The sequence below is a fragment of the Galendromus occidentalis genome, unplaced genomic scaffold, assembly GCF_000255335.2.
Source record: "Galendromus occidentalis unplaced genomic scaffold, Mocc_1.1 scf7180000077419, whole genome shotgun sequence".
Taxonomy (NCBI): domain Eukaryota; kingdom Metazoa; phylum Arthropoda; class Arachnida; order Mesostigmata; family Phytoseiidae; genus Galendromus; species Galendromus occidentalis.
In genome coordinates, this window is record NW_003805407.1 from 15,428 (window position 1) to 31,318 (window position 15,891).

Consider the following 15,891-nt stretch of genomic DNA (forward strand, 5'->3'; position numbering starts at 1 on the left):
TCAAGGAATCAGCGCACGCACTTTCCCCTCAAAAGAAATGTGAGACATCACCGGGAAGCGCTAAGGCCGGGCTGGCAGGGCCGGCAATTTTTATCGCGGAAATGCTCTGAGCTTGTTTTCTCATGTTCGTCAAGAATGTCAAGAATAAGAAATCGCGGGCCATGATTGCCAATTTAAATCCTCGCTCAAGGACTGTGCTCTGAGTTATGCATAGACTTTTTATTGCTTCAGAGATCATGGCATTCTTTATCCTACCTCTATTAGATTAATGTCTCGCGAAGCGGTCGTTCAACTAGCGAGATTCAGACGACCTCAATTCAATCTCTCGAAAATAGGGAACTTTCTCCGGGTGTCTCTTCTCGAAAACACCTCATATCCTCTCGGGGAACGTATGTCGCATTGTCATCCGTAATCATTATCATCAACCGTGAGCACCTGTCAGACTTAAGCGATACAGCAGAAGAACCCTAGACAATCTGTGTTTCAGATGTACGTTGATGTCGCGCATCGGCTCAATGATTTCTACGAATCCCATCGTTTGCAGAGAGCCGCGATTTTCCGCAGCTCGTGGCTTGCCAACTTCTCGTGGGTTGACTCCGCGCCATTGGTTCGTGGAATCCTTACGTTGATACGTCGCTTGCCGGATAACCTATCGAGCTCTCTACGCTTTGATCCACTCTCCTCAATTTCACGAAATAGCTTTCAATTTCGGCTAAGGATCTCCCTTTTGTTTCCGGGAGCTTCACGACCAGGATTACCAGGAATGCGAGTGAAATTGAGCCGAAAAATGCGTACGCCCCCGCGGTCGAGAGAGCGTGCTGGAGGTTGTACCACTGATTCGTCACCATGAAGGCACCGGCCCAGTTTACGCTGGTGGCGATGACACTCCCGTAGCTTCTACATCTGATCGGGAGAATTTCACCCATCATCACCCAAGCAACAGAACCAAGTCCTATCGCGAAAGCGATCGTGTACACAGACATTATGACTATCGGCGCCCAAGCGAGTTCTCCTCTCGGTTTCAGCTCGATGAAGTAGAAGCTCATGAGGAACAGAGAGATGATGACCAGCACCGACGACACGATGAGGAGGAAACGGCGTCCGAAACGATCGATGAGGGGTATGTTTAGAATTGATCCGATGACCTGACCTAGTCCGAATCCCACCATGCACGTGTACGCTGAGAGGACGGTCCCGGCCTTGTGGAAAATGTCATCTGCGTAGAAAACCACCGCGTTGATACCTGTAAGACCACAGAGATTGTGAATCGTGTGCCAGAAAATCACGATGATTCAAAGTCGATCAATCGCAGGATTGAGGACACAGTCGGATAGAGGCATATCTCTAGGTGCGTAAATCCGCTGACTCTTCCGTATGTCTTGAGCAACGAGCTGTTCAAAGCGGCAGTCTTACTCGAGTAGCTTTCGAGTCCAATTGACGACTGAAGTACCACGCCGGACTCTCCACGGACATCAGGAGGAGTAGAACGGTTACTGCGGGAAAGACCATTCCGAATAGCGCAAGCCATTTCCACGTGAAGAATTTCGCGACCAGAATTTCGCGACCAGATACATCGATAGCAGTCCGGAAACGATGAATAACTGAATGGCGGATGAGAGCCGCCCTCTAACAGCCGATGGTGCAACCTCGCTCAAGTAGACCGGTCCTACGAGCGACATGACACCTGGAGAGATAAATTTCAATTTAAAGCTCGTCAGCTCCAGAATTGTGTCACTTCTTCTCGGAGTATCAGAGAGGGCGAGCGAGTGATGTATTTCTATCGTCGACGTGGGATGTCAAGAATCAAGGCTCGATAATCGAGAGTAGAAACCATATCATCTACGTATGGCGCATTCAGACAGGGATGCGACGTCCGTCTGCGCAGAACAAAATTGATTTCAGGAATGAGCTATTGATATCTCGGCGAAATGCTCACCTATCCAGTACCCGCATAGAAATCGTCCAAACAGTAAACAAGCTACAGAATATGCGCAAATAATCGTCTGCCATCCAACAATGACCCCTAGAGAGGCAAGAATGAGGGTCCATCTGCGGCCTATGCGCTCACTGAAAATTCCTGCAAATATTCCATCGTCCAGTATATTGGGGGACTCATGAGGTTTGAAAGGGGGTGGGTTCATTATCAGGCACCATCTCCTATTTATCATATCAGGCCCTCCAGACGAGGACGCAATTTAGAAGAGCTCCAAGTTGCTTACCTCCAGTGAGTCCACCGAGGAGCCCGCCCAAGGTGAGAATACTAGCCAGCCAACTGAACTGGTAATCCGATATGGGAAACTCATCGATAGTCACCATAGATTTTTTGGCTGGCGCAGAGTAGCCATAACAGGTTCCAATTGAAAATGAAGAGACCCATACGGCCCAAGCCGCTATGAAGTACCGATACGAACTCACGCCGTCCGCACGGAGTAACTGAACAGTATCAGCTTCCATAGTGATCGATGTGTATCAATAGTCGACAGTGCAGGGTGAAGGATCGAGGGGGATGCTCCTTCCAAACAGTGGGAATGATTCCGGATGGCGAAGAGGTGGGGTGAGCTGGCTCGACCTCACCGAGGTATCATGGCGGATGTCTGCGGAGACGGATTACGCGTTAGTTACGGCAGTGTTAAGAAGTCCCCTCTACAGTCTCAAAAGCGATGCTTCGCGCTGTGCATCGATGAATGGCAGCGTTCCCGAATCAAGTTTCTGTTGCACGCTTGGACGACAGACGGAGATTTCCAGGCGATGCGGATCAATTGCGTAGATTCTCTCTGAATGGAATGAGTCATGGAGTTTTGAGATATTTGTCGATTGTGACGCTGGTTCACCTGAGCTCAAGTTCAATGATCCGCTTGAAATGTAGCCCTATTAGCTTTTCCCGGAGAGAAACTCAAGCTCAATCCCCTGAGAGTCAGGGATTATGAGCGCTCTGTAATCAGAGCCGAGAAATACCAACTCCCTCATGAGAATAAGTCGGTCAAGTACTTAATCTGCAGTCCCATATTGAAGCTGTGGAAGCTATTCCTCTCTGAGTTTCTGTGATGTCTCGAGACAGCGACGGCTTTTCTAAACAAGAATCACTCGCACAAACGTCGAGATTAATCTTCGCGAGACTCACAGACGCCTCCCGGTGCATAATCATAGCAAATAGCGCGGGAATGCTCGGGATGTTCTAGAATCTAGAAGTCCATCTGGAGCAGCGAGCATTCGGAGCTCGGCGGAGCCAGTAAAGTTTTCGTCGTTCTCTCACTGCATTTTCGGAGAATCTCGTAATCCCCCGGGCGTTCAGACCTCGAACGAGCTATCCATTGAGTTCTGTCAGACTCGGATGAGCTCGGACGGGCCCGGCAGCGACCTCATGACCGGGAACTAGAATTCGCCAAATCCGCTTCCCGAATCGCTTCGGTGTCACAAGACGTCGATGTCGTATTGCGCCAAGAGGAGAAACGATGATTACTTCAAAACAAATCGACGCAGCGCTGTCAGCAAGACCTCTTCCGCTGATCCGCTCGGCCGTCATACACTGGAGGGAGTCTCCGAGTCGCCGCTTAGGAAATACGAGATCAGGCAGAAACGCCTACTTGGTGATCAGGCAGAGCCTACACCGTTACGAAACACTTGCCAACATGAGCCTTGCGCAAAGACTTCAATTCGTAGATCTTTCGAGGGAGGGGGAGGACAGAATCAACATATTGCTTAATTTCCTACTCACGTCAAGACAGTTGAGTTCAGAGAGACGGACACTGCGAGAACGAACCGAATAGTCCGTCTCGTTCCACCGCTAGCTAAGGCACATTGGAGCAGCTGACTGACACTCGAATGTTTCGAAATACGGATCACTCTCTCCTCCCGTTGAGAAAGAGAGAAACACTTGCTCGGAACTTATGCATTGGATGATCGTCATCTTCCACGAACCTTCCCGGATCCGCGGGCTCGATCGCGGATAAGATCTGGAAAGGAAGTGCCGGCTCCCCGTGAGTTCGCTCTCCCTCTCGAGTGTCTTGGAAAGGCGCCGGATTGGGTAGATTGCATCGTTCCCCGGTAGATGCTGACGCGAACCACAACAATGGCCGTTCGTCCTCCCGAAAGGTGAAAGCAGTGTCTATCGGTTTCTCGAGCGATCCGTGAAACTTCAAAATGAACGCCATCCTCCGCGGCGGAGTGTACGGCCGCTGTTTGACGAGGTCCCTGCTCTCGTCTCAATGTGTGCCTCTGAGGGCCTCTTCATCGATTCCATCAGAGGCCTTCTTCGAGAAGCAGAAGGCTCTCAAAAGGCCCCTCAGTCCTCATCTAAGCATCTACAAGCCTCAATTGACAACCGTGCTCTCCATCTCGCATCGTATTAGCGGAATTGGACTCACCGCGGTGGTTTACGGGATGGCCATCGGGGCCTTAGCTTCCAAAGGTAGGGGGACCGCTCTTTACCGCTTCCTCTGCCGAGCGGAGCGCCGGGACGTCCGGTCGCTTGTCATAAGAATTTGACTTACTCCTTCGAGCCACGGATAAGATGAGCACGGAGCCGTGGTATGGATTTCTGATCTGCGATTTCACGGACCTAAAGGGCTTCCCCTCTTGCAGGACAATTTCCCGAATGTATAGCGGCCATCCAAGCAGCGCATGTCTCACAGGTGAGCGACAGTATCCTCCTAACGTCAGTTAATCTGATTGGCGCCGCCGCCCGGCGAAGAAGAGCGGAGTAGACACCGGATGCTCTCTGTCGGGTAGCAAGAGATCGTTTCCTGAATGAATAATTTCTTTTCAAGGCAATCATCATCCCCACGAAGTTTCTGACATCCAGCGCCTTCTTCTTCCACTTCTACAATGGGATCCGACATCTGTGCTGGGATATGGGCTTGGGCTTCACAATCAAGGAGCTATATCTGACAGGCAAAATCGTAGTGGTGCTTTCAGCTGTTTCAGCCGCGTACGCGACATTTATGCTGTGAGCTCATTTGCTTAGTGAGTAGGGGGTCGATATGGGTTTCATACGAAGACTGGGAGACGAAGCGCAGATCTGTGTTAGATAATAAATCGAAGATTACCCGTGGAACGTGAATCGCGGTCTTTTTCATGGAATCAGTCCATCGGAGTATCACGACGTAAAATTGGATAGATTTCATTTTATGAAATCTCCTCCCGAGAATCTATTCGCCATCCGATAAATATCTCGCCGCTTTTCCAGTCGGTCCAATCCCGATGACACTTCGGCCTTCTCATTTGAATGGAACCAAATACGTCGATTGATGATATAAGTACTAACTTGAGATGATTCTTCTTTGGCTACTCAAACCGAGAAAGAGACTTGTGGTTTGTTTTAAAAACAATACGTTATCTCTCCATTTATTAATTAGTTGTGAGTTCTCTCTTCACCAACTGCAAGCAATGCATGGGCCGAGTGCTCAAATTCATCCGTCAACTAGCTTTCAGACATAACAATTCTCGTTCTCTGTTGCTTTCCTTGATTTACGATTCCATATTCATCATCATTAGCCGTCGCTGCTCATACTTCACGTTGCAGTCGTCTCTTCATCGTAAGCACAGCGTGGACCTAACCTCGTCGTGGGTGTTATCTACTGAAAGTATTCCTAATAGTCGTCCCTCTCTGTTTATATAGCAATTCAAATATATTACTCCCCGCATCCCAATCCGCCGTTCCGTCTCCGAGACCGCATCGCACCTATTGCTGCTTCCCGATCAACCGGGGGACTGTTCTCTCTCCGCCTAATATCGGATCGGTGTCGGAGCCAAGGCGACTGGAAGCCCTCGATTCGACCCCTTCCGGTGTTTACCACCGGGATCATCCTCTTCAGCGGGAGTTCGCGGAGCCAACATCAAGCAGAAGGACTCACCATGCGACCGATATGATCGGGAAGCTTCCCTTTTAATTTAAGTCTCCCCGGGTCGAGCCAGGGTTTCTAGGAGCCCCTAGTCGGGGCGATTTATCGGACTGGATCTGAATTGTCCACGGTCACGGCCTGAGACGTAAATCCTCTCTCGGTTCTTTTCTTTCATATATTCTAAATACTGGAAATCCGATCAGGACGCGCGTCGTCTCCTTCGTTATTCGCTAGGTGCTGCCTCTCCATCAATTCCTGCGAAGTCTCGCATACTGGTCCAGTTTGTGAAAATAACTCTCCCAGGCATCTATACATCTCGCTCGCTTCCGGCCCGCAAGCCATCGGTCGAACCGCTCCCACAGCGCGCAAGAGCGCGCTCCGCATGGCATTTCCGTCAATTCCTCAACGCCCACTCTCGATCCATCATTTTTCAGACCAGAACACTTCACTCGGAAAATCTCAGGTCGCAGAACGACATGCACAAAGCAATGACATTTCCTCTGGGTTGCGATCCGAACCACACGCGCAAGTGCACCCCCAATCAGACCCGGAGCCGTGCGATCTCAGTCGCTGCGATCATCTTTCGCCCAACAGACTGTGAGGCCCTCACCGGGGCATATTGCCGAGCTCATCGTGTTCCTTTTCTCCCGCTCTGGACGCAATCGATGAAGTTCTGCTCCGGCCATCGCTCCCATCAGGAGCAGTACAACCGACCCGCCGGCGGCTCGAATTCGTCATTTTCCATCGGAACACCCCCAGCCGGATCCCGCTTCACGGCGGGATCGGTCTCCAAGGCGATAGCAACGATCTTTCCCAAAAAGATTGGACTACTCTTCCATCACAATTTCTTATCGATCCTTGGACAATCATGCTTGACAAAAATTAGAGCAACAAATAGAAACGTCATTATCGGCACGATTTGTCGAAGGAGGAAAAGACTCAAGAAGAGTTTCTCCGGTCAAGCAGGGTTGGGTCGAGGAGTCGACGCGGCGGGAGCTACCGGATCCACAATACGGATAATGGGTCTAGGTGTCGATCTGTCCCACTGCACACTACATCTGGATGTGGATCGATTGAAAAATGAAGGGATCTCCGTGAGAATAATCGCCGCCTCCCCTTTCGCGAGACGAATAGATACGAATGAGGGAATTCCCCTTGAAAGGAAGGAGCGCGTTCTCGGACGTCACGCCTCGCTTTAAGTAAAAATTGCGTGGGGCAGTTATGTCGTAGGTCATACTGTGAGGCACGTCTGGCTGGGGAGAGATTTCTCCCTTTCCTATCTGAACTTGCGGACTCGCTATTCATTGTCGCTTTGCATCGTGACTAAAATGAATGTCCTCCTCATCGACGGTGACAGTGACCCGGAGTTCACCACGAGTGTGTAGGGTCCTTGTGTTGGAGCGGGAAACGTTTGACCCGGAGGCTCTCAGAACAAACGGGCTCGGCGCTTAAGATCGTTTCGACGCCATTCGGGGAGCCGATAGAACTGTAGCCGGTCCATGTGGAAGATCTGATCGAACTCCTGTGAAGATTTTAGAGTCTAGTTAGTCGCGGAAGCCGCGGAGGGCGAGGAATATCATGAGCAGAATATCGAGATTTGACAACAAGGTTTCATGGATTCTGCTCGAAAATTTTTATGTTCGATAGATGCTCTCGCAATTTTTCTCCCATGCAGAAAACTGCACTCAGTACGCTCCGATGAAAAATATCATTATCGCCCCTTCTCGGGATCAATTGAAGTCAGCCGCCGCTCGGGTGCGGTTCAAGGAGAGGAATTTGAAAAAACACACGTTTGTAAATCAAGGTCTTCTTCGAGATGCAAAATCGGACGCCGTCCTCTCTCGAGGGCTCTCAACAGCAGATGGCGGAGCAGACAGTAGGAGGGGGAAGAGCTCTCCCAGCAGAATGCCCGAATCCAAAGTAAGAACTCAGAAACGCTCGCTCATTCGCGCTCAAGCTCGTGTTCCTACCTGATTGGAGAGATGCCTTTCGAGATGACATCTGTCAACATCACCCGGAAGCCTGTAGTTGGCGGTGCAGAGCAGGTGGTAGGGATAAAGTCTCGGAGGGTCCTGGGACAAGTGCCAATTGACGTTGGGCATTGACCGCCGTAAATGCGGTGAGTACGATGCATGTCTCATGCCTACCAAAATATCAGCGGTGCTCAGCTCACAATCTAACTCTAGAGTGCTCTTATATAGCTCCATTTTAGCAAAGGGCTCCACAAGGCACAGTCTGCTCCCAATCCGTCGTCGGACTCGATCAGGCGTTGCTCGCCAGCATGTACAATATTTTTCCTCCGCGCCGAGCTCGATCGGAATTGAGCGAACTGAGCCCTAGGACGACTCCTTCCGCAAGTTTGGTGAGCAAACACAGAGATGATATTTAAATCGGCAACGACTGCCTTCCGACGGTTTAATGCGAAATTTAGGTCTAACTTACCACAGAACGCCTGGCCTTCTCCACTCCGAGAGTGGTTCATCGCCGATTTGCTACGTACATCAGAGGACGCGATCGACATCCCGTCGGACCGGTCCGAACCGAAGTCCGAAGACGCGGTTTTGAAAGGATTAGCTGAGTGTGAAGTCTGCAAAGGTTGACCAAGGGATAAGCTCCATCGTATTGCCTCGGACAGCCGCACCATAATGCCACAGAGGAGAATGTTTTGCACTACGACGGTGCGAGTGCTCGGAGCTGCTCTCGGAGAGCTGGATGAAGTCGAGAGTTGACGAATGAATGCTCCGCGAGAGAAATCCTCGATCGCTAACAGAATCGACAGCCGCAGAATCAAACAGCTCTTACGATCGACTCAATGACCTTGCGGCTGCAGCAAACATGCGAGTGGGAAAGACATTCAGAAAATACGTCATAGTATCACGTAAGGGAGCGGTACAACGCCTATACGGAGGTCGGAAACAGACAAGATCAGCAGGCCAGCGAGACACCGAGCCGACGCTCGGAGATATCCGCTGGTCTGTGGTTCGTGTTCGGTTTTCCGGCTCAGACGGAGTCCCCGCCGGCAGAGCGTACGAACTGTGCAATCGCTACACGCGTGGATTCTTTAAGATGCTGCTCTCGGAGGCCGCTACGACGCCGACGGCAGGAATCACGAAACGGCTCGGACTTGAGACCCTTGACGGAGAAATTCGCTCACCATGGTCGTCGCATAGTGGGACGTCGTCCCAGCTGGAAGAGTCGCAGACTTTGCACTCAGACCATATCCCGGTTTCGGAGGTTGATGTAAGGATGACACGACTGAAAATCGATGAAATAATTAGGGTACGGGTCTTGGAGCTATGGGCGCTCGGGAGATTGATGAGCGAATCGCTGCGCGATTCGAATATGCGGAATTTCAACTCCCCGCGTCAGGATTGTTGCCTGGCCAAGTGGTCGACTCACCATTATAATTTATGTGCACATCGTGCGGCCTCGCAGACCCCCGGAGTATTGAATTGCGGTCGAAATCTGGATCTAGCTCCCAAGGTCGGGGTCGATCGAGATCTCGAGACGGAGCTGGAAGGAATGTCTTTATTTGAGGCTCCTTCTCGTCGCAAGAGAATCGATGAAAATTCCGAGAGACGCGAAACCTTGTGAATGATAGGAAATACCCACAGGCATTGACAGGGTTGTCGTAGCGGAGGTGAGCGGCGATTTCTCGCGAAGCTGAGGGAACACGGGACGCGTTTCTCGGATCAATATGCGTCATCTTGTAAGCTCTCATCTTCTCGCGCTCTTTGACGGTTTTCAGGAAAACTTTCCCGATTCCTGAAAAATCGAAATTCGTCCGCCTCAAGAGTCGTTCACCGATGCTTTCTGAGCGTGTAATTTTTGGCATGAAATCCGCCGCACACGCACGACATGATCGGGTTCGCTGAGAATCTTACCCGAAGAGATCTTCTCCAGTTCTTCCTCTTCTTTCTTCAACTTCGGATCGGCTGGAACACTTGCGAGGTCGACTTGATCTTCCCGATCAATTGTATCTGAGCCAACGGAGCTCCTGCGGATTCGCTCCGTTGGATCAGCGTACGGATACGGGGGTGCAGGAAAATCATCCCGTTCTGCGGAGAGAAATTCCGGGAATTTTAAACTCCCCAAACTCTAGCACTCTCGACCGATGTCGCGTCCGTGCTGTTTTTTATCTAAGCCGACAACGACACGACATTGACATGGAGAGTCCTTGAAGTTTGGCACGATAATTACGCCCGCAATCGTCCAATCAACAGAGCCGAGGGCTCAAGGACTCGCCCAGGACAAGGACGGACCCTTTCCGTTGCGTGTACGAATCCCGCAAAACTGTCAGTCATTCCTTTTCCGCACTCTCCTATTACTTCTACCTATTTCCCCTGTCTGTCGTTAATTACAGCAGCTCCTCCCGACTCCGCCACACCCAGCCATCCGGTAGCTGATGTCAACCGATGCACACCCACCCTCCCACCTACTCACTTGTTCGCCAAGCCCTTTGCCCACCCTCCAACATCCGAACATTCTTGTAAGCCTCTGGCTGAGAGACTGACGGACGGGTGGACCTAGCGGAGGACAGGGAGCGACACGGAGCGTCACGGGAGGGCTCGGCCGGGAATTTCGGCAAAGAAACTGAGCTTTCAATGGAATTTTCGAACTCTCTCCCCCTTGCAATAGACTCCGTACGGACTTACCTATGGGCGGGACCTGCTTCTTCTGAGGTTTCTTCGCATCAGGATAGAGTGCCAGCTCGATAGGTTCCTCGTTGTTCATATGAGGAGACCTGACGCGGTCCCCTGTGTGAGCAAGGCTGTCGACGAGGACCTGCATTCCTGAAAACACAATCTGATCTATCAGAGACCATATTCACCCCTCTAGGATGTCCTACGACAGCGAGCCTCACTCCGATGGGCTTCCTCTCCATTCCGATCGCCACTGTATGCTACTGTCGGAACACGTCAGAGTACGTCGACGGGATCAGCCACACCCCGACCAAGCCACCCAAAAGATCTAGCAGGAACCGAGGTCGGACGAGTAGAGCGTCGACGCCGTCTCCGAAATCTTGACTTGGGCGTGTCAAGGTGACAGGGGTATGTTCCGGGCACAAATGAATCTCTGTTTCTATGCGGCTTGACTAACGATGGTGATTCGGAACGCGTACCTTGCTTGTTTATGTGGATACGACCGTAAACCTTACGGTCATGATGCGGTGGTTGATGGAAATTCGGCGATTTCGGAGGGTTTGGTTGAAGAGGTCGTCGCAGGTAGCCCAGTGTCGGACCCTGAGTGAGATACGAACAGGCATAGACTCTCGAAAGGTCGTTCAACATCGGCGTCGTGGAGCGGTCGTGCATCGAGTAGTCGTACTGTGGAAAAAGAATACTCTTCAGAATGAGCTCCCGAGCGGAGTTTCGGGGAGTCCAATCGCGCAAAAAAATTAGACATTATTATCATTATTGTTTCTCGAGGGAATTCGGAACCTTCCCTCGCCCACCTCCTCGTATACTCGCGCTTGAAATAATAAGATTTCGCTTACGTGATGAAGAGGAATCGATGCGGAGCTGTTCAAGGGAGTCTCACAACGTGAACTGCTCGTCGGTGAAGCGGCCTGGGGAGTGGAATCGGAATTTTTAGAATGCAAATCGAAATCGAGACGTAACGTCAAACGTCAGCTAATCCTTTGTCATCGATCCTATCGCCGTCGTCTCAAGCATCGTTTCGCGACGTTTCTAGGATCAGAAACAAGACAGCGAGAGTGCGGTCAAATAGCTCGGTTGTGTCTCATTCGCAAGCTCCATCCGAGCCGGGCTGGTCGCGTGAACCGATTGCTCCAACGAGCAACGATATAGTCGGTGCTTAAGGACGTTACATGAAGTTCAACAAGTGAGTCCCCCTGTTCCTTCGATCTCCATGAGCTCTATCTTCTCATGAATAATTTACGAGCCGGGAAATTCCCTACGAGACGTCTGACCGCCCTTTGTCCGACTGGGTAGGATGAGCGAAAAGAAGATGTACATATATCAGAGCCTCAATCACTCATAGGGTCACTTGAACTCGCTTCAGCCATGAAATCTGTGGGGACGCCATCTCGGACCATTCTGCTCCGGAACGCAGGTTGCGCTCTCAAACCGATCCTGTATAGCTCGGAGCTCACCTCTGGATGCTCGAGATCTCCGTTTGGTCGTGGTCCGCAGCGAGGATGCCATATGGCCCCGGCTAGAAGAAAATATCATGTTTGATGCGAGAAGTCCCCGGGGAGAGGATTTGTACTCGAAAATAATTCAATAAGGAAAGCGTTTTCCCGGGGATGCATTCTGCGAACCCACCTTGGAGGTACATCTCCTCGCCGTCTCCGAAGGGGTCCCCGCATTTCGAACAGCGGGCACACGTTGGATGGAAGTGTGAATCTTCGCCGGCTTGGAGGACCTTCCCCGTTATGTATCGCTGACAGTGTGCGCACTTGACTCCGAATCTTGTTTGGTAATCCTTCTCGCAGTAGGGCTGGTCGTCTTTGCTCATGTACTCCCCATGGAGGAGTTGTCCGCAAGCTGTGCACTTGAAACAATAAATATGCCATTGTTTATCCAAGGCGACTAGGGCCTGACCGTCGACAAGAGCGTCTCCACAACCGGCGCAGTCCCCTTTCGACTCTAGAAGAGGCGACTCGCTCTTCACCGGAATCTGGATGCATCTGGAAAACGAGGCGAAAGCGATTGTCAATCAGTCAGTCACGGATTCGTCTCGAAGGATTCCTTTTGGTCGCTCGATCATTTTCTCTCTTCGCTCTCTCCACGCTCCTCTGGGACCCCTTTTCCGATACGAAGCGATATTTCCCTCTGCAGGCAACAGTCCAGCGACCTCAGAGGAGTTGAGTGAGTTCAGAACTTCTGATTGATGATAATTACCTCACACATAGACATTCCTTCCCGGTATAAGTGACCTTTTCGCCGCTTGGGAACGGCTGTTTGCAGCGAGCGCAAACGAAACATGCTGTGTGGTATGTGTTACCTGGAATCGATTCCCAGCTTTTAGATAGGAATGTACCCGAACCCGAACCTAGATTCGTCGACTCGAGTTTCCCATCTGACTTCTATATTGCTTCGATGAGATAAAGCGGAACGACAAACAGTCGAGTTCAACGAGAGCCGAAAGGGGGATCGTGCTCCAACCTCAGGAATCTCGCTCGTGCGCGTCCAGGCGAAAAATCACACCAACCACTGAGGAACAACGGAAAATGACTGCGGAGGGAAAAGCCAATTTTCAGCGACGGGCCTCCCACTAAATGATATTTCCCCTGTCGCCGCCCATGAATGCGGAATGAGGGGAATCGATTTGAAGTTCGCCCTTCATAATTCCACGAAGTCGAACCTCCACAAAGAATCAGCCGGTCAGCAGAGCTACGATTCGAAACCCCTCGTAGGTCTTCCTCGAGCTAGTCGTACGAATGTGTAGAAGCGTAGTGAAGCCAATCGTAGTAATGTACCACAGGTATGATCAATGATTCGCTGTTCTCATTTTTGCAGACAGTGGTCAAATGTGTCCGGATTCCTCCGGCTCGAGTATCGCTTACGCGGGTCCAGGAACATTCATGAAAATTCGCACAAACCTAGGGCTGTAACAACGTCTCCTTCAACGAATTTCTTGCACGCTTCGCATTTAGTGCCGAATGATTTCTGGTAATCCTTGGTGCAGTAGTATTTTCCAGCTTTGAAGAAGAATCCGCCTTGCGCTAACGAGTCGCCGCACTGCGCGCATTTGAAACAGTTGACGTGGAAGTATTTTTCTCCGACTCTCAGAGCGTTCCCCGAACATTTGCCCCTACACAGTTCACAATGGACTTTGCCTGAAATTAGAAAGACCAGGTTATATTCTAGTACTTATGTATGTAAAATGTTAGTACATCATCAGCTCATCCACGACCCGATCCCGAATCGGTACTCCCGGCTGAGCACAGTGGGCTCAGATCCGTCGCTCCATCAAGTCCCCGAGCTCGTCTCGACCGTGTCTGTGATTAATGGCAGAGAAGCCTCCAGTTTTGTCGCAAGAACCCCATCGCGGCTCCTCACGCGAACTTGATCGTCGTCATCGTCATAATTATTATTTCCGCGGTCGCACGTTTTCAGCCTCTTCGCGGGGTGAGTTCACCCGTTTCCACGCGCTTCTGAATCGGAGCACCAGAGTTCGGGTGTCCGCCCTATGAACGAGGGCATAAAAGCTTTTTAGAGCAGCACGTGGGATGATGCCGTCACAGGATATCGTGCTGTCAGGTGGTTACCCAATATCCGTTTCGGCTCCGAGCCAGGCTGTTTGGGGTAAGTCTCTCCATCACGCGATAATTCGCAGATGCTCGCTTTATATCAGGACCTGAAGCGACCTTTTGGAGGAGCGCGAGATCTGGGCTCCTCGTCGAATTCCTCGAAGACCGGCGCCGGAAGCTTCGGGAACGTGAAAAATTGTGCCGAACGGAGTTGTGCGGGGCGAGTGGTTCTGGATGAAAACTGCAAATTGCCCCGAGTTTAGCGGGGACCTATAACGCGCCTGCAGCCCGGGATGATCAATCATGAGACTGGTCGAATGAAATTCTCTCACGCGTCATTATTTCATTTCCTCTCAGCCATGTCGCTCATGTATTGAATGGCCTGATGAGCGTCTCAGACTCGAGAGCCATCAACATGTAGGTCATCAAACGCGTATCTTCATAATCGACCACAAGAGCGTGGGATCGATGTCGGCGAACGGCTATACATAGACCCACGATACGATTCTTAACCGTGAACTCCGCAGCCGGCGGACAATTAATCCCAATTAGATAGGATCCATTGCCATCGGGGCGTAGAGGCTTTCTAACCGCTACGCAGCTTCCGATAGGATGTGAACTCGCGAGTGCACTACAACTCGCGCAGGCCCCCCTTCCGATGAGGCTGAGACGACTTCCATTTCGAGAAAAAAAATCGATTCTGATTCGAAATCATCCTGGTTACAATAATCATGGCGTTCATACTACCAGGGTATGATTATTCATTCGACTTTCCATCCGAGCTGGGCGAGAACGCTCGAACGGTGACTGTACTGGAAGAACTCAAATATTTGCAGCATGATCCGCGACCGCATACGAAAGTCCAGCTTGGCAAGGTCGCCAAGACGCTGACGTCACTCACCGCGAAGAACGGCGATCTTCCCGCCGCTTAACCCGACAAGTATCGTTCCGATCCTCGTACACCGCTTCTATCGTGATTTTCCTCTGAGAGATTCGATCAGCTACCGGCTGAATTTGAATATTTTCGCTCCATGATAATAGCCGGAAGCTATGCCGGGGAATCGACCAGGGTCAGTGGGTAGCCAAGAGATACATGAACGGACCCTAGTCGGAATCAGACTGACCGTACGATTTCAGAACGGGGGCTCCCTCGCTGTACTGAGCGATGAGGCGGGGCTTATCCTCAAGCATTCCGTGATCGCCTAGGTCGAGCATTTGAATAACCCAACTGTCCTGTTTAATTATTCAGCACACATCAGGACCTGCGAGCTGTCGCTCATGAAGTCTCAACAAGCACGGTATGATTATATCGACCTGATGGAAACGATGGGTCGATGTGACGGACGGAGCCGGTGGCAGAAATGTCAGAGCAAGGTAGCCCCCCCCCTCAGTTTCGCTCAGCACACCGGACTGGGATAGAGAGCCCGTCGTGCCGTGACGACTGTCCCGAATGTTTTCGGAACGTCGCAGAGCCCGAGAATGAGCTCAGGATCGGCATCCGGTTGTTCGCGATCTCAACGGTGTCTCAGTTTGTTTTCGGCACTAATCAAGACGGGCCAGGAAAATTGTTTGCCATCCCTGTTGACTCAATGGGTCGGGTGCTTGATGTCGAAAAGAAGGGCGTGTCGAAGTTCTGCCTGTCATTTCATGCCAAACCTATGTCGTAAGACCTTGGATCTTTCTGTGGTGAGTGCATGGCGAATGCCAGACAACGACCAACCCGCCTGTCGAACGAGCAGCGATCCGAGCAACATAGCGAGCACCAGAGCTAGCAGTAATCCGTGGACTCAACGAGCCACTGGGATAGTTCTGTCCCGTGCGGGTACCGCCTTT

The 15,891-nt window shown here is 51.2% G+C and overlaps 3 protein-coding genes across 3 annotated transcripts; 1 reads left to right on the plus strand and 2 right to left on the minus strand.

Moving 5' to 3' along the window:
* Positions 1 to 204: 204 nt before the first annotated feature.
* LOC100906262 (facilitated trehalose transporter Tret1) lies at positions 205 to 3,795 on the minus strand. Its single transcript, XM_029111236.1, is given in 6 exon segments — positions 205 to 1,365; positions 1,367 to 1,533; positions 1,536 to 1,684; positions 1,937 to 2,077; positions 2,220 to 2,594; positions 3,716 to 3,795. Coding segments are annotated over 5 exon segments (1,437 nt in total). The 5' UTR covers positions 2,455 to 2,594; positions 3,716 to 3,795; the 3' UTR covers positions 205 to 620.
* Positions 3,796 to 4,071: 276 nt separating this feature from the next.
* Positions 4,072 to 5,059, plus strand: LOC100904318 (Succinate dehydrogenase, subunit C). The gene is made up of 3 exons (XM_003742498.2): positions 4,072 to 4,408; positions 4,582 to 4,631; positions 4,767 to 5,059. Exons 1-3 carry the CDS (start codon positions 4,141 to 4,143, stop codon positions 4,947 to 4,949), a joined length of 501 nt encoding a protein of 166 aa, XP_003742546.1. The 5' UTR covers positions 4,072 to 4,140; the 3' UTR covers positions 4,950 to 5,059.
* Positions 5,060 to 7,266: 2,207 nt separating this feature from the next.
* On the minus strand, positions 7,267 to 15,249 carry Unc-115a (actin binding LIM protein Uncoordinated 115a). Its single transcript, XM_029111227.1, has 15 exons — positions 15,183 to 15,249; positions 13,408 to 13,677; positions 12,707 to 12,809; positions 12,128 to 12,492; positions 11,956 to 12,017; positions 11,338 to 11,409; positions 10,963 to 11,167; positions 10,496 to 10,633; positions 9,725 to 9,898; positions 9,453 to 9,605; positions 9,240 to 9,353; positions 8,995 to 9,095; positions 8,283 to 8,427; positions 7,811 to 7,983; positions 7,267 to 7,362 (listed from the first exon to the last, which is right to left on the minus strand). The coding sequence occupies exons 1-15, from the start codon at positions 15,247 to 15,249 to the stop codon at positions 7,267 to 7,269; spliced, it is 2,238 nt and encodes a 745-aa protein (XP_028967060.1).
* Positions 15,250 to 15,891: the final 642 nt, after the last annotated feature.